The sequence below is a fragment of the Cyrtonyx montezumae genome, unplaced genomic scaffold (genome assembly GCF_038088225.1).
Source record: "Cyrtonyx montezumae isolate F1298 unplaced genomic scaffold, pur_monq_1.0 scaffold_23, whole genome shotgun sequence".
NCBI lineage: Eukaryota > Metazoa > Chordata > Aves > Galliformes > Odontophoridae > Cyrtonyx > Cyrtonyx montezumae.
The window spans coordinates 10,394,600-10,412,380 of record NW_027071970.1 but is presented as its reverse complement, the minus strand read 5'-3'; the positions used below and the strand labels follow the sequence as shown (position 1 = coordinate 10,412,380).

Below are 17,781 nucleotides of genomic sequence, written 5' to 3'. Positions count from 1 at the left end.
AGTAAATAGGAATTAACTATGTTGTCTTTTATACCCCTCATGTAGCATTGTGACTCCAAAAGCATCAACTGCTAGGTTGCCTTCTCTTGCTTATTAATCCACCTGTAGATGTGACCTTTCAGTTCTTCTCCCACTCTTTGGATTCTCTGCCAGTGCTAAAGTGCAGTGAAAGTTTAGCAGGGCGAAGCAGAGCATCTCAGAAGCGACTTCTTCGAAGGGAAATGGCTAGTGATTACATCACGTGTAGTCCACTGGCTTTTACTAAATGTCAGGGTGACACAGGCTTCAGTGTCTGCTTGCTCAGTGTAAAATCACAGGATATTGTGGACTGGGAGGAAACGCTAAGGTCACTGTGCTGAGATTGTATGCTTAGTAACGTGATTATATTGGGAATGTCAGGTGAAAAGTGTACAGGATTTCGTGCTGGAACTCAGTGGTGTGTTGTTTCAGACCAATCTGACCTTTGTGGGCTGCGTGGGAATGCTGGATCCCCCAAGAATTGAAGTAGCTTCCTCTATAAAGCTGTGTAAACAAGCTGGTATTAGAGTGATTATGATTACTGGTGATAACAAAGGCACAGCAGTGGCCATCTGCCGACGCATCGGGATCTTTGTGGAAGATGAAGATGTTTCTACCAAAGCTTTCACTGGCCGTGAATTTGATGAGCTCTCACTTGCTGCCCAAAGAGATGCTTGCCACCATGCCCGCTGCTTTGCCCGCGTGGAGCCATCTCACAAATCTAAAATCGTGGAGTTCCTTCAGTCCTTTGATGAGATTACAGCTATGGTGAGTAATTGAACTTTTCGCGTGGTTTGAATGGCAGATGTTCTTTTTAAACCCAAATTTCACCGTGTCAGACGAGTGCCTTGTTCTGGGATTCTGCTTTTTCCTGAATTCCATCTCAGAGTGGTTCTGCCCTTAAGTGATTTTGAAAGATCCAAAATACAAGACCCGTCGTAAAATACCTGTCCTATGTGCAAGTAAATGCTTTCTTCAAACTTCAAATTCTCGTTCTAGACTGGTGATGGTGTCAATGATGCCCCTGCGTTGAAGAAAGCAGAAATTGGAATTGCTATGGGCTCTGGGACTGCAGTGGCTAAAACTGCTTCTGAAATGGTTTTAGCAGATGATAATTTTTCAACTATTGTAGCTGCTGTGGAAGAAGGACGTGCAATTTACAACAACATGAAGCAGTTCATCCGTTACTTGATCTCTTCCAATGTTGGAGAAGTTGTTTGGTAAGTTAAACGTGTTTTCTTTGGACTGGAATAGTGATGATGGAGTTGTCTTTCCTTGTTTATTCTGGTATCTCTCTAAAACCAGAGAAACAGGCTCTCCAAGTGGTGGCCTACTGTGACAGTGGGATGGAGCCTGTGTACTTCTAGGCTCAGCAGTATTTACTGGAGAATTTTAGCATACAAAAAAAGAAGCACTGAACTGCATGTAATATTCTAGCTCAATAGGTGGCTGAATGCTTTACTGTTATTTGTGTTGGAAATGCTTCTTTGTGAAGCTTAATTTTAAAAATTGGAAGTAAGAACTTTTAGAAGATGTGTTATTTCATATAACTTAGCCATGTGTACAACCTGAAATATTGCTGCAACTTCAACCTCAAGTTTCAGAGCAATGTGTCTTATGCTGGGGAGGAATGTTGCCCCAGTGCCACAGAATGCATTTCTGGTAGCAGAATGCAGGTATTGGTCCCCTAACAGTTCCTTACATTAAAGCATGTCTTCTAGAGCCAAGTGTAATGCAGTGTTTGTCTTGCACTGTTTTTTTTTCTTAGTAAACTTTTAAAGCTGTCCTTTGTGTGGCCCTTATTGCAGGCCCTGCTTCTGTTCTCAGAGCTGTGAAAGTTAAATGCCCAGTACATTTCTGGAGATGCTAATGGAAACCCAGCTAAATCATGCTCAGTCATTTGAGTTACAATAACACGATCCCTGCAGAAGCTTGTGTCTTGTAGGAAGTGGCTTGTAAGCTTACCTAACTGGTGGGTTCTCTTGTAGTATCTTCTTGACTGCTGCCCTGGGTTTTCCTGAAGCTCTGATCCCTGTCCAGCTGCTGTGGGTAAACCTTGTGACGGATGGTCTCCCTGCTACTGCTCTGGGCTTTAATCCTCCTGATCTGGATATCATGAACAAGCCACCCCGCAACCCTAAGGAGCCACTCATCAGTGGGTGGCTCTTCTTCCGTTACCTAGCTATTGGATGTAAGTAGTCAGAGCTTCTTGGGTTTTCTGAAGGAGAATGAGGCACGTGCATCTTTTAAGATCCACTTTGAAAGCAGCATCTCATCCCTTATGCTCAGGTCTTGAAAGCTTGGGTAAATATTCCGTGGAATTTGTTTTGTTGGGGGTTCTTCACTTCTTGTGTTTGCATGTGGTGCTATGATAGACTGCCAAAAGTTGTGGCTTTTTTCTTTCCATTGATAACAGCAGAGGCAGAAAAAGCCACAGTTGCACGACATCAGCATGGTGTTTAGCACTGCATCAGAATCTTTTGATTTTTGACGTATGAAATCTTTTCAGTGGGGTTTGTAGCACTGAAAAAAGCCCTTTGTTTTCCTTAAGGTTACGTTGGTGCTGCCACAGTGGGTGCTGCTGCTTGGTGGTTTATTGCTGCTGATGGTGGCCCAAGAGTTACCTTTTACCAGCTGGTATGCACTCTGTTTCATTTCTTGGAGGGGGGTGAGGTGGGAGGGAAGGGACACGCTTACAATTTCTACTTGAAAGGACTGTAGGAACACAGTCTCTTTTTAAAATGTTTATATAATGATGTTTTTTCAAACATGATTTGTGTTCAAGTTTTATTGCAACATTAGTCTTCATATTGAGCTGAAAGTCTGAGTACCTAAACTTGTAAAACATCTTAAGGACCAAGTGGTGTCCTGTGAGTAAAGACTAGCAGGAATGTTTCTAATGCTATTAAACTGCTATATGCTATTAAAAAATAGTTGTTTTTTGCTTTTACTGTCACATTAGACACAGCAGTGTCTCCTAGTTCCGTGCTTGTAGGATTCTCTTAGTGCTGCTCACTTGCTAAGCCTACTTTACATTCTAGAAGTTAAGCTCTGGAAATGAGTTCACATTGTTCTGTTTTAGAGCCATTTTCTGCAGTGCAAAGAGGACAACCCAGACTTCTCTGGTGTCGACTGTGTGGTTTTTGAGTCTCCATATCCGATGACAATGGCTCTTTCTGTACTTGTCACCATAGAGATGTGCAATGCCCTCAACAGGTTTGTATCTCCCAGCTGGGAGGGAAAGCTTTTGGAGAGCTTATCATGGTACCTTCTGCATGGCCCAGCTGAGTCTCTGGACAGCTCAACTAATAAATAATGAGTCATGCTTTCTTTCCAAATCCTGGTAGTGCAAACAAAATGACACTTTTAGATATCTAACACTTGAGACCTCTTATCTTAAGGAATATTGTTAATCCTGCCAGTTCACTCTGGTATTTTAGTAAGCACGAGCAGCTGAAATATTTTCCATTATTCCTAATCTTAAGATTAATCAATCAGATTATCCCTCCTATGTTGGTATTAAGTGATACCAAGGAGAACTAAAATAAGAATATTGAAGATATGGAAAATAACTTTTCCTGCCCTAAGGGAGTGTGGGTTCAGCCAATTAATGTTAGATTATAAATGGAAACCACTAAATAGCACAATGTCAAGGGTATATTTCTTCAAATAGCTTAGAGGTCAGTTAATTTTAAAAACAAATAAACTAAATACAAGTGTACTGTGGTATTCCTGTGTAATACAACGCTGCTCTACATCTGATGTTCTGGATCTCAGGCTCTTCTGCAGCATAACCTAAATGCAGACTGAATCTGGAAAGCAGGTTTTGAGAATAACCCTCTGAGCTTCGAGGGAACGACTGGACAGGCAGGAAGTGTCTTGTGGTATTTTACCCAGCGCTGCCACCACTGAAGTTGTGACCTACTTACACAAAACTTGGTGCCCTCCTCCCTGGGGGGACTTGGATAGCTGCACTTCCCTGACTTCCTCAGCTTCCTTTGGTGCCTTGTGTGTGTACACGTGCGTACCGTGTTTCTCTTGCAGCCTGTCAGAAAACCAATCCCTCATGAGGATGCCCCCGTGGGAGAACATCTGGCTGGTGGGAGCTATTTGCTTGTCCATGTCACTCCACTTCCTTATCCTCTACGTGGAGCCGCTGCCGGTGAGTGCTTCCATCTCACCTCCCCCCCTGAGCTCAGACACGGGGCAGAAAAGCTCTGGAGCTTCAGGCAAGGGCTGGAGGTGAAGCAGAGCTGTAACGCTGGGCTGCTCTTTCAGATTATCTTCCAGATCACACCTTTAAACGTGACGCAGTGGCTGATGGTATTGAAAATCTCACTACCTGTCATCCTGCTGGATGAAACACTGAAATATGTGGCCCGTAACTACCTGGAACCTGGTAAAGATGGTGTGCAGCCTGCCACCAAACCGTGTTCTCTGTCAGCATGCACCGAAGGAGTTTCCTGGCCCTTTGTGTTCATGACCCTGCCCTTGGTTATCTGGCTTTACAGCACAGACACTAACTTTAGTGATATGTTCTGGTCTTGACTGACGTGGTGACAGTTTTACATTCAAAGAAAAAGTTTAACTTAATCAATTTTTTTTATTGTTTAGAGCAACTGTCTATTTCTGCTGAATTTTCACATGAACATACTTGCCGGTGATGGAGGTTTCATACTCTAGGTTTTGGTTTTGTTGTTTTTTTTTTTTGCTTTTTCTTCAGTGGGGGCAATATATTCCTCTTTTATACACAGTTCAAGTGTCCATTGACATGTACAGAGAACTAACACTATTTTATGCAAATATTTTTTTGTAGATGAAAAGCATGTACAGTGTTCTGTTGAATAGTTTATTCATCATGTAAAAAAACAATTTGTTTTGAGCCAGCGGACACTTATCAAACTAAATTGGCAGCAGATTTTAGGGAATGAATGTGTGTTGTCTCCAACTAAAAAGAAAAGAAAAGCATGTAACTGTTTGTCTTCTGCATGGTCATCCAAACTTAATTTGTCATACGGTCAGGTTTTATTTTATTTGTCAGCCAAACTTCCTGCACTGGGCAGAGAGTGCTGCTGCTGTGGTCAGCACTCCTTCTCGGTTTCCCCTCTTCCTGCTCCCTTGCTCTGGGTTCTGACTGTCCTTGTTTACACCACTTTCTGTATTGAGGTATGCCTGATCTTGCTCGTGCAGAAAATGCCATTCCAGGTGCAGCCTGCTGGGGTTCTTCCACATTCTCAACACACATAGGTGTTGTTCTTTTTTAAAGATTATTTATTTAAGTGTCTATTGTATTTTTATTGTGACAGACCTTGTTTTGCCAGCGTTGCAGGGATAGGGAGGTCTACCTAAATCCAAACCAATCCTTTTTTTTTAACCCACACAATCCATTTTATTTCCAAAACAGGGCTTCAGTTGATTTTTAATCCCTTATTAACGTGTGTCAGATTGTTCCCCCCCCTCCCCCAACCACCACCGTTTTTAGGATCAAAATTTGTAATGAGACCTGGAAAAATAACTTGCACTGCATAGCTAGAAGTGGGATTGACTACACTTAGGGCACTAATGATACGTCGTGTACATGGAGATGCTCTGCTGGCCTGTTGCTAGCCTGACTTGAAGTAACAAGCTTGTGTGTGTTTTTTGTACAATCTGTAAATAGCACATGACCAAATTGAACATATTGTATAGAACTATTTTTATTTTGATGTGGCACTAACCACCTTCATTATGACGGTAAATGTTAAAGCATGTTTTCAAATTCAGTCCTGTATCAACAACGTGTAAGTCATTAACAGTCCTAACTGTGGTGTTTTTCTCCAATGCCTTCCAACTTTCATCGACTAAAGTGAGTATTTCTCTTCCATTTCACCATGCCAGTGGTGACTTGCTGTAAAATAGCATATGCTGTATTCATGTTGAAGAATAAATAGTAATTTCCTTCATTCCCATGCTGTGTTTTGTCAACTTCTGCTGTGCTACATTATTATCACCACTTTAGACTCTTGCCTTGTGGTGTGGAGCTCCAGACACTGATTCTGAACGTAAAGAGCTTGCTTTCATTTTGGCATATTTTAGATCTTATTTTGTAGCACCGTAGGGCCTTAGTTACCCCTGTGATCTTACAGCTTCTGCTCTTTAAGTTTGAGATAAAACTCAATACATCTCTTAGTGCAGACAGTGACAGCTGTTTATATGAATTTTCAGTGTCCATGGTCAGGTGCTGGCTTATCCTGAAGCTTCTTCCTGCTCTGAAGTGCCCAAAGCCTCAGAGCAGACCGGTCCTTCTGCTCTGATGGATAATCCCAAGGCTGTATGTGCAGGTGCACCTCTTTGCAAAAGCAGCTTGTTTCCAGAGCCTGCAAACACTTTGAACTGTGCTCATATGGAAAGACAAAAGAACAGGCTTGGCTTATCAAGACAGGCTCTGAAAATTGTACTGGGGTCACTCTGCTTTTGTGGAGCAGCAGGTGCTGTGTTATCTTGTGTTGGCTTGACTTTAATAATCCAATTCAAACAGCTTTCTTATTCCTCACAGAGGAAAATGGTACTTAAAAGCTATGTTCTGCTGGTGCCAGCTGGAATCCCAGTGAGCACAGCTAATCCTTTAGGTTTCGGTCTTCAAATACACACACACTAACCCCAAAATACACAGAACCTGTTTGAAATCCCACTGCTCTGTGAATCGGTGCTCTTTGGAGGAATGCTGTCTTCCTTTCGCTGATGCTGAGGTGAGCTGGGGCTGTGGACCTGCAGGGCTGTAGGCATTGAACTCCCTTGAAGGCTTTCTTCGTTCAGTGTGGCAGAAACCTGACTGCCAAACTGGGTGTTCCTTACAATGGTACCATCAGGTGCTGCATCACTGCTGAGTGAGCAGTGGGAGGCTTGTCCCTTTCTAGAACAGGAAACTAATAGGTGGTGTGCATCTGTTTTGGTCTCAAGGGTCTCTTGGCTTTCCTAAGCCACGTACATGGCAGTAGTTTTCAGGTCTTGTTGTATGGTCTTTCTCCTGTCTGTGATGCTGTGTAGCTCTGCTCCCTAAGGCCTTTCTCCCCATCTCTAAGAAGCTGAAGGGAGAAGGACTGTGGATAAATTGAATTCAACACTTTCTGCTGCATCTTTGACACACTCAGCTGCGTGTGTTGAAAACAAATCTTGCTGAGAGCATTCTTGTGCCAATTAGCTCGGGGTGTCACTTGCATTTCTTCTGCTCCTTGGAGTTAACCTTTGAGAGCTGGACAGACATGGCATTTATCCCTCTGATGGCACGGGCAGCCCCAGGAGCCCGGTTTTGCTGCAGTATTCCTGGATATTGTTTGGGTGATACCCGACTTTGTCTTGTGTTTTTCCTGGTCTTGTTGCCCGGATTTCCTCGTGGAGATGGAGCAGCAGGTTTTAATGCCACTCAGCAGCAGTGTCACTTGCTTTCAGTGCTTCTGCTCTCCCAGTGTTGCTGCTGTAAGATAGGTGCCAGGCTGGCGTGGGTTTAGCACAGACTTCGTAGCCAGCATCTCAGAGCTGAAGCTTTGGCTTCATCTCCTTGCTCTGTAGCTCTGGCCTCCTCGTGGGGGCAGAAAGGGATGGGGCTCCTGTTTGTGTGCTACCCCTGTGAACATGCAAACAGAAGCACTTCTGCAGCTAGAAGGAATGCAGAGCTATCTCTGTTTTCTCTCCCTATTTTTAGAAGGCAGCTTCCTACGTTTGTTCCCCTTTGCTCTCATCTCACCGAGCTGCTTCATCTCTGCAGTCCGTAGTGCTCTTGGTGTTTCCTCGGGGTGGGGGAGGGGGGGATTAGTATCCATGGTGATTGATGCTGCCTGACGTGAGGAAATAGAGCAGCCTTCGCTGGGGAAGCGGTGGGTTTCGCTACAGCAGCTCCTCCTGAGCTCAGTGTTCTGTGGGCTGCTCCAGAGCAAAGTCGATGGTCGGCCTGGCTGCTGCAGGGCTGTGTTGGCAGCGTGGAGACAAAAGCTTTTCTCTCTCAGCTTTCAAAAGTGAGTGGCTCCCGGTGCTGGCTCAGAGCTGCCCGGGTAGCAGCGCCCTTGTGCTGTGCTCAGGCACAGTTTGTGGCTTTTATTTTTTCCCCGAAGCATTATTGCAAAACAAAACTCAGTGTGAACGAAGCTGCAGAAAATTACATGCGGGTCTGTCAGTGCTGCGAAGCTCACGGCTCAGAGAACTGATGGTAAGAAGCTGAGTTTTGAACCTGATGATAAAATGCAGTACAGCAGTGCTCTGTCAGTGCTCCAAGAACACAGCTGGTGCACCGTGTGTGCCAACTGCTTAAAGACGGTTGAATTTGCTGAGATGAAGGGAGGTAAAACTGAAACAAAGCTGTCTGTCTCTCGCACCTGTCTTGTTTACCTTCTTGCACTTCTAACCATTAACCGTTTCCCTAATCTCTGCTAATGACATCCTTAATTACATTAATATCGTGCATTCTCAAATCCTAGCGAGGGAGCCTAAATTTGAGCATTGGAGCAGTGTTGTGAAGAGCCAAAATGAAGTCCCAGGCAGCAGAGCACGGCCGACCCGGTGCTGTGCTGTGGGGGGGAAGCTGTGCTCTGCCCTTTGCCTTCACCTGGAGCTGCGTAGTTAATGACTTCTTTCAAAGCTTTCCTACTGCTTCACACAACGAGCTGCATAAAACTTGAAGAAGGGACATTGTTAGGTCGCTCCGGGCCCAAATGGGGGTGATGCGATGCCTCAATTAGGGGGAAAATGAAATGGTATTTTTCAGATGGGGAGGGGTAAAGCTCCGACTGTGTAACATGAGAGCTTGAAAGGAAAAAGCACAGGAGCTGTCCAGGCAGCCCAGGACTAACATGTGCAGCCTGTGGTGGGCAGAGCTGCCTGGTGCTGACCATGAAGGAGCTCTGCTGAGTTGGGGAGGGCCGAGAAGTGCCCCGAGAACAGAGTAACCTGAGAGTGTCCCTTCCGTGACAGAGCAGTTGGGTTATCAGACTTAACATCCTTCCTTCTGTCACTGTTGATGGCAGTCTTGCTTGTAGAGTGGAACTCAGCATTCATCCTTTCATTAACCGATGCCTTTTCTTTCTTTCCTTTTCAGCAATACTGGAGTAATGGCTTCCTAAACAATTTTGCAGAAATGTGAGGTTGTTTTGTTGCGTGCATGTGTTTTTAGCGACACATCTGCCAAAAAGTGCTGCATGTATCATGTGTAAAGGTTCTTTGCTTTCCCTCCAAACAAAACTCATTGTGTTCTCTGTGGAAGAAACGCGGGGTACCGTTAGGACTTCAGATGCACGGCCGTGCAATACAGCTCACAGAACTCTCTGCAGAGAAGTTTGGGTTCTGTGCCGCGTGGAGAAGAGCTCGTTTGTCCCTGAGCGAGAAGCGCTGGGCTGTCACCGCTGTCCGTGCTCCCGTGTGATGTAAAACATCCTTTGTGAAACGTACAGTATCCAATCGTGCATGCCGTGGGTGGCAGACAACCCTGCACTGCATCACCCGAACGTAGCGCTCTGAACAGCTTGAACAGCTTACCTACAACGCTTCCCTCGTGGAGAGGCCGTGGACGAGGCTGCAGCTGGACGTGCCTGCCCCACCTCGGGCTCTGCGCCGCTCACGGGAGCTCAGCAGTGAGACAGACGGTGCGATGTGATGCGCTGCGTCCAGCAGCTCACAGCCACCGCAGCGCGTGACCCTGAGGAGCTGTCGGGAAGATCAGCTGTCCCCTCCCGTGCCGGCGCTGAGGAGCACGCGGTCCCGTCTGTAGTGGGTAAATAAATCGCTTCTACCCGACGTGCTGGGCGTGCTCTTTGACTCACTTTGTTTCCTGCAGGTTCGTGCTCGTGTGTTCTTACACTGCTCACACCAACACTGCTCTGTCTCCCTGTGGAACTGTGCAGGCTCCAGCTGCTCCTCCAGCGCCCCGACCTCCGCTGCTGTGGTTTCCTCTGCCCCGTGTGTGTGTGTGTGTAAGGGACACTGTCAAGTAGTTTGATCACTATTTTTTTTTTTAATGCTCCATTGTTTGTAAACCCCTCCGATAAATTGAAAATAAACGTTTCTTTCCCAACGACACCTTTAAGCTTTGTCCTTTTCTGTCTTCCAAGCTTTCAGCCCTTAGAAGCTTCCCCAGGCAAAAGAAGCTCCTGCGTGCTCCCGAGAGCTGCTCCTCGAGCACGGGGCAACACAAGAGCACAGCGAGGGTAAAAGCTCCATCAGCCAAGTGTCCTCTCGTGCTCCGCTCTGAATCTCATAAACTAAGTTGTGTTTGGAGTAAGAGGAGGGGAGGAAGGGCACGAGCAGAGCCTCTCTAAATAAGCAACTTCAAAAGCGAGTAATGTGTTTTAAATTAAACGTTAATGCCTCTCAAACTCTGGGCTGCAGCAGCAGCGCCCGCACGCTGTTATTACCCAAATTAGGTGACGTGGTCGAGACCCTTCAGAAACAGCAGCACGGGGTTTAAAAACACTGCAGCTGAATTCCACTGCTGGGCTCTGCTGTGCGGTGCCGGGTGCTGTGCTGCTCCCTGGGCTGCTTCCTACTATGGTAGTGTTGCTCCGAGGGAGCTGAGCTCTGCTCCGAACCCCCGGGGCCAAAGCTGGCAGAGCTGAGAGCAGTGCTTGTCTGTGGCTGCTGCTCTTCCCTCTGCCCCGCTCCTGGGCTGCCTTCAGCAGGCACTGAGCAGCACAACACAGCCCGAAGGCAGCAGCACGAGGCTGAGTCTGTACGTGGTCACCTGAGCTAAGCCACTAAAACTATCGGCTCCTGCCACGGTGGAGGAAAGCACCTGGCCAACAAGTCAAGCTTGGCTTTAAGGAAACTGAGAGAAACGAGGCTCGTTTCATCCGCTGAAGAATAGTTTTGCAAAGAGCAAGCTCTTTATTTTTAAACGTTTTTAAGTTATCATCTGCAAGCTTAACTTGTCCCTCAGAACTGCGAGCAGCAGCACCCACAACACTGCCATGGGAGCAGCTCAGGGCACTGCTGAGCACTCGTGTAAGAGAATGGGGAAGGAGATGCTGAGATGAACAGCTTCATCTTCCCTCTCCTCAGCTCCCTGGGACACCCTGCAGCAGTGCAGGGGCTCCCCCAGCCCTGTAGGGCCATACTGCATCAAACTCACAGCACAGAGGGCAGAAATAGCCCCAATCTTCCACTGAGGTGAATTGAATTGTGTGAGATTACAACCCACGCCCACCTCCACGGTGGTGGGAGAGAACTGAGAATAGCATTTGGTGAAGGAGAGAGCAAATCTGCTTCAGAGCTTCAGTGAGGAATAAGCCCAAGGAAAACCCCCAGGCCAAGCGTGCAGGAGCAGCAGAAGGAAGCAGGCAGTGCCTCTCCTGCTCCAGTTCAGCCCGCAGAGCCCAAAGATGGTTTAGGCAAATAATTCACTTGCAACCATTCATGTGCTCTACAGCAAACCCCATCCGAGCACCATCTGCCCCCGACCCGACGCAGCCGCCCCTCGGACCTTCCCCACCACAGTCTGATCCCTCAGCAACCAAACCTGTGCCTGCTGCAGCTCATTTAACCCCCAAAACAGGACCCAAGAGACTCCTGCTTCAAGATGCCACTCCAAACCCACCCCACGTCACCGGGTGCCAGCAGTCACCAGGCCGGGAAGGGCACAGAAACCTCCCAGCACCATTTAGCTCCACCAAGGCCCAGTGCCCCGCTCCTGAATAAACACAGACTGTGGGATCTGCATTCGTGTGGGTGAGTTACCCCATCAGCCTCCAGGAGCAGCTTGAGGGGATCGTGCGGTGTCACAAGAGCACCTAGAAACCTCCATTTATATCATCAGGTCTTGTGGAGGCAGTGCAATTTTCACTCGCACATCATCCCACCACCAGGCTTTGCTGACTCAGCAGCTTCAGAAGAGCTATTCCTCAGCTCCTGAACGATGGTCAGCCTCCAGAACAACCCCACGTGTCTCCTGGAGCACAGAGACACCGCCACAACCACTGCAAAACAAAAGCCACAGATAAGCCCAGGCTGCTATAAGCCTATTTCTGCAGGTGGCAGAGTCAATTTTTCCTACAGGCTTTGCTATTGGGGTAAGATAACATCGGAGGCTAACCATCAAGTTGCAACCAGCTCATGCATTCATAACAGCTCCAGCACACTGAGATTGCAAAACACGAAGCGTTTCGGTCTTGCGCGTGTTCCTGCCCTCCCCTGCACTCAGCGAGGCATGACAGCCCAGACAGATTTCATCATATGAAAGTTTCTCTTATCTCTGCCCTCCTCCAGGACTAAGCAGCAGACACAGTCGCTGAGGGATGAGAATAACCTTCAGCAGGTGAAACACGGCCACGTGGGGCTCATCCAAGCGTGGTCCTTCTGCTGCTGGCACATCAAACCCACAGCGTGGCTGCCATGCCAGGACCAGACCCTACAATGATGCAACTCCTAAACCTCCCAAGAACCCTGTACTGATTTTCCTCATCCGACCACACAGCAGAGGATGCTGCTTGTCTCAGGAGACAAGTTACACCGAATCCTGTACGACCACAAACCCTGAGCCCCACGTCTGTGGGCTCTGTCAGCTTCTTCCTGGGACATCCCACTGAGCTCTGAACCTTCAGTGATGGCACAACAGCCACACACCCACGGCCACAGAACAAAGCTGGGAGCCTCAGCCCCACGCAGGCAGCGCTGCCTCGTTCCATTCTGCGTGCCAAAACCCACACTGCCCTGAAATGCATCTCCTAAACCTTTTGCACATCAAAATGAGAACCAGGAGGAAACTGCCGTGGCATTGACCCAGTCTGTCAGAGGACGCACACAGACTGCAGCACCTCGGAAATCAAGGCCAAGTTTCCAAAGCACCCTGAGCCTGCTTTAACAAGCTGTCCAGGATTACAGAGCCTCCCAGAGAAACACTGCAGACATTTCTACCACTGTTGTCAATCAGATCCCACAATAAAATAGCACAGAGTTGTACACCGAGTGCCAAATGGTGCCCAAGGAGCATGCAGCACTGCTTCTGGATCAGCACAAGGAGCAGAGGAAGGCTGGTGCTGCTGCTGGCTGGTGACAAGATGCAAAGAGCTAATAAAGCTAATAACTGTGCTGGAATGAAATTCAAGCACCTAAAATCCTGGAAAATTCCTCTCTCGAGCTGATGCTGACCCTGGAGCACACACTCCCTGCTCTTCCCTTCTTGGAATTGCTCTCACAGCTGATGTGGCCTCTCTGGCACACTCAGCTCTGTGTGGTAAGAGCAGCTCCACGCTCAGCTCTTCCTGCACCTCCTCAGGTTCCTCTCGTTAGTCCTCACCCCACGCCTTTATCTGACAGATGGAGCACTAATGCCATCCAACCTTCCACAAACACAGCTGCTGTCCCACTGCTTTTACAGCATAACAGGATGAGCAGCTCCTCTCTCCCCTCGCCAGCTGCCATCTGTCTTTGAAGCCCTCACCAAGACGCTTCCATCCCAATGAAAGCCCCGCTAACAACATCCCACAGCGTGGGCACAAGGACTGCCCAGGGCTGCACACACACTCACAGCCCACCAGGGAGAGCAGCAGCAGAGAGCAGAGTCCAGGCAGCACAAAAAGCATCAGAATTTACTGCATGGATGGTGGACGATGGCACCAAGGGAGGCTGAACCAATCTGTTTCCTGTCCACTCTTTTCAGGCAGCAAGAACGAAAGCTGAAAGCAAAGTTCAGCATAGGAAGGGTTAAACTGTCTTTGCAAAACCTCAAATATTTCCAGGGCTGGAGTGTTAGTGGGTCCCTGAAACTGCTTAGAGCCCAGGAGGTCGTTGCCTCCTTCTCACCTTGATGACGGAGCTAAGCAGGAAACGTTGAGTCCATCCTCCAGCTGTGTGCGACTGCTGGGACCCCAGGGCAGACAAAGCTCCTCGCTCACGGACTGCAGCTCCGTGCTGGCCTCCTCACAGACATTACAAACATTGATTTCAGGAACCATACGGCCTGCAGCGCACACAGCCCAGCATAAAGAAGATTCATATCTGCAGACTGCTGCTCTCGTTCGACTGATGTCATCGTGCTTCAGTTTCCTGGAAAACTACTTAGTATTCCAACAAGACGAAGCCAAGTTACCAGCTTCAGCCCATCAAACCCTGCAGCGTGACAAGGGAGAGCACAAAATATTATACAATAAATACTAGGCTAAAGGCAGAACAACAACAACCATCTGTCAGATAGTTCAGGGAAAGGGCTGGCACCTTAACGAGCTCTGCAGCAACACGCAGGGCCACGTGCTGCCCCTCTGGACAACACAGGAGCGAGGCCTTGGATCAACTGCCATTGTAAGCATCACCCTCTGCCAACTGCTGAGCTCTCCCAGCCCAGAGAGCCCAAATGGGACATTCCAAGTCACCAAACTCCCCCTGAGCTGAGCAAAGCGTGCTGCTGCTGCCTGCCTGGCAGGAGACTTTGATGTCATTGGACTTTCTGTTCTCTGTAAATGTTTTAGAAATTTAAATCAAGTCTCAGGATGTGGGCTTCTTCCCTTTTTCCTCTGGACAAGCAGTCACTGTGCTCAGCTGAAAAAAAAGAACAGACAGCTGAAGTGTCCAAAGGCGAATTTCAGAATGGGAGGTCACTGTTCCCTGCCATGCCACACACTGGTTCACCACGGTGCAGGCAGGACACAGAGCAGCACTGCCAGTTCAGCAGATGTCCCTCAAGAAACAGCACTGTTAATCCCAAACCGTCTGCACGCATCAGTGTTTTGACAGGATGACAAAGAGAAGGAAAAGGAAACTCATCTCCAAGCTCCTGAAGTCCTTTGTCTCTCCTGGGAGATGGTTCAGAGCAGAGAAGCTGTTTTAAACGGAGGCTTTTGCAACATAAACATCTGTCAGTGACCCTCTGCAGTGAAAGCTTCCCCTGCACATTCCACACAGAGCATTAAAGAGCCATTAGCATTAAGGTCAGCAAAGCGTGCACGGCTCAGCACAGCAAGTGAAAACACACCGTTCTTTCTGCTCTCATCAGCGGTGATGGACACGGAGCAGCCGAGCAGCTTTACTTAATGCACAGGCACAGGAAATTGTGAGGCTGAAATTTCCCGCATGAAGAGTTCACTCCTCATTGAGATGTTTCACCACAGCCTTAACCACAGCAATTCCAGAGCAGCAATTCCAGGGCAGCACAGCTCCCAGCCCCTCCTCCTCGGCACACTCGAGCTGACAAACCTTTTGCAGGGCCCTGAAGCAAATAAAGCACAAAGGGGAAAAGCTTTGCAGAGTTGGAAAGATAAAGATGGGTGGGAGAGGAGTGTGAACACTGCAATTGTTCAGGAATCAGTTCCTGAGAGATACATAGCTGCAATACTCCTCCACAACTTGGAGTTACAAGAGCAGACGTAACCCTCAAGATTTCCTTACAGCTGAGATCCCAACGTCCCATCTCCCAGGAGAGGCAAAGGACTTCAGGAGTTTGGAGATGAGCTTCCTTTTCCTTTTTTCTTTGTCATCCTGTCAAAATACTGATGTGTGCAAACAGTTTGGGATTAAAAACAGCAGTGAGGTTCCTGATGTACAGATCTGAATTAAAAAACACTCCTTGCCTCTGTCCTGGAGGGATCCATTTCTGCATCACTGAGCTCCTGAAAAGGACAGAAGGATCGGTGCAAAAAACCAGGCCCATCGAGGGAAACAATCACCCGAAGGAAAATAAAAGCCCTAGTCAATCCAAAACTATCTCCATTATCAGCACTGATGTAAGAGGAAAAGGCAGTTCAGACAGACAGGAACACTTCCCTCGGTCCTCAGCTCCTCCTATCGCCTCTGCTTCACAATTCTTGGATTCTCAAGATGTAGAAATCAGAGTTAGAAGTGCTGTCAGTACTTCAGGTGTTAGCAGCACATCACAGAAAGCACAGCCAAGCCATGTGCTGCAGCCTGTACCTCATGAGCCACATCACCAATGCCCAACGCTTTTAGGTTCTGGTAAATTAAGACTTTCAGCTGATACAAGTCTATATAAGGACCTTAGGTTTGAACAAGCTGTCCCTAACATCACTTCTGTATCTTTCCTATCATGAAACAAGACAGAATTCAAAACCTGCTAGTGACATCTGTGATTTAAAAGTCAAACACAGCTGTCAGGATTTCAGGCACACAGTTCCTTTATCCTTACACAACCCCACCCGCAGCTGGATGTCAACTGCTTTTTGGTGTCACCTAAGAACTGCTTCACTTCTGGAAGCTTCCACCACAGATGCAGCAGATGGAACGCTGCTTCTTGGCGTTACTATCTCCATTTCTAGGGTGCACAGCACATGACTGATGGACAAAATGAGGTCAGCTGTTTATTAGGGACTACTTGTTCTGCTCCCTAGACTAGAAAACCAGTAAACGAAGTTGAGTGCATGAAATCTATGCAAATCTGGAGCTAATATTCTGTGATTAAAGCATTAATGAAAGCTTGCTGATAGACAAGAATCCCTTTAGATTTCTGAAGCTGGTGCAAAGTACATCTACGTACACAATATCAAATGCATTCAGCACGTGTAGCGTTGAAGTTCCTCAGTCGCTTGCCAATAGCAAATATTAACAAGCTATTAACTGTATTGTAAACATTTCTGTAGGTACTTGTAGCAGAAATGCTGAGTCACAGCTGAAGCAGTGATGCAGCACCTGGTGGGAAGGCAGGGACAACCCAGGGCAGCTCAGGTGCATGCCATGTACCTGAGTGATGGGGATGGGTGGAGCCAGGATCCACCCCCTCCCAGACCTCATTTAAGGGCTGGCAGTGGAGGTGAGGGCATCTCTGCTGGAGGCCTTTAGAGGTAAGCAGATTTTCTTTCTTTGTTTCTGCTTCCACAGCTGCTGCACTGGGGTTTGTTCTCTTTCACCACCCTATCACTGCACTCTCTCACATTAGAGTGCTGTCTATGTGGTGCTTGACTGAAACTTTCAGTAAGGAGCAGAGTTCTGAGGAAAACAAGGCAGCAAGGGTACAACTCTGTTTTGACAGCTATCCTAAGGTGTTCTTAGGTGTACCTGAACTTGTTTGCTGAAGTTGCACGTAAGCCTGCTGATACTTTGCAGTTTTGGTTTTTTTAAGAGCCCACTCGGCTTCACTTGATCACATTATCTTCAGACACACCACAGGATGAGTCAGTAATGTGGCTCTTGTGTTTCCTGTTCTATGTAAATGCTGTTTCAGAGGAGTGCTTCTGACCAGTGGTTTCCACCAGTGATCAATTTCAAGGAATCTTTAGACTAAAACAGCCAACAGCTCACAAACTGTGCGCCACGTACCTCGTTCACTTCTCTCATCAAATGAGTAGTCCTATTGATGTTAAGAAGCCTGTTATTTGGTCCAGGGGGAAGGGCTGAAGTAACTTTGAAAAGCTGCTGGCCCTACCTGCCTTTCAGATATGGAATACAGTTTGAGGAAAGCTTGAGCCTAAAGGGGGAAAAAAAAAAAAGATGGTTTCAATTTGCTGGTAAGTCTGTATTTCTTCCTGCTACAGAAAATCAGCAATGAGCTGAAAGCTGCTCACTGCATCAGGCAGCAGGGCTGTGAACAGTCAGAGCCTTCGTTTAAAGAAGGTTCTGGTCCCTAGACACCAGAATGCAGTGTTCACTGAACTGAAATAAAGCATTCTGGTGTATTTATTTAATTAAAGGACAGTCACAAATTACACCAATTCAACCACCAGGGTAGCAGCACGTGCTTTTCTGGTCTTTCTGTATGGTCTTCAAGTAAGCATAACTCAGTGTAATACTCTGGAAGTCTAAAGCCCCCAGGATTCCAGAGAGAACAGACACTCAGCTCTTCTGCTTGTTTTTAAATGTCTA

At 47.3% G+C, this 17,781-nt stretch overlaps 1 protein-coding gene across 2 annotated transcripts in view; it reads left to right on the top strand.

Annotated features, from left to right (window-relative positions):
- Positions 1–9,379, top strand: part of ATP2A2 (ATPase sarcoplasmic/endoplasmic reticulum Ca2+ transporting 2) — a 39,830-nt gene extending 30,451 nt beyond the window's left edge. The window contains exons 14-21 of one of the 2 annotated variants that reach the window (XM_065739182.1): positions 451–786; positions 1,018–1,238; positions 2,007–2,209; positions 2,570–2,655; positions 3,101–3,234; positions 4,063–4,180; positions 4,297–4,417; positions 9,086–9,379. In XM_065739182.1, the coding sequence (XP_065595254.1) occupies positions 451–786; positions 1,018–1,238; positions 2,007–2,209; positions 2,570–2,655; positions 3,101–3,234; positions 4,063–4,180; positions 4,297–4,417; positions 9,086–9,099 (1,233 nt within the window). In that variant the 3' untranslated portion in view covers positions 9,100–9,379. Of the gene's footprint in view, positions 1–450; positions 787–1,017; positions 1,239–2,006; positions 2,210–2,569; positions 2,656–3,100; positions 3,235–4,062; positions 4,181–4,296; positions 4,891–9,085 lie in introns of those variants that run through there. The other variant, XM_065739183.1, reaches the window with a different exon arrangement.
- Positions 9,380–17,781: the final 8,402 nt, after the last annotated feature.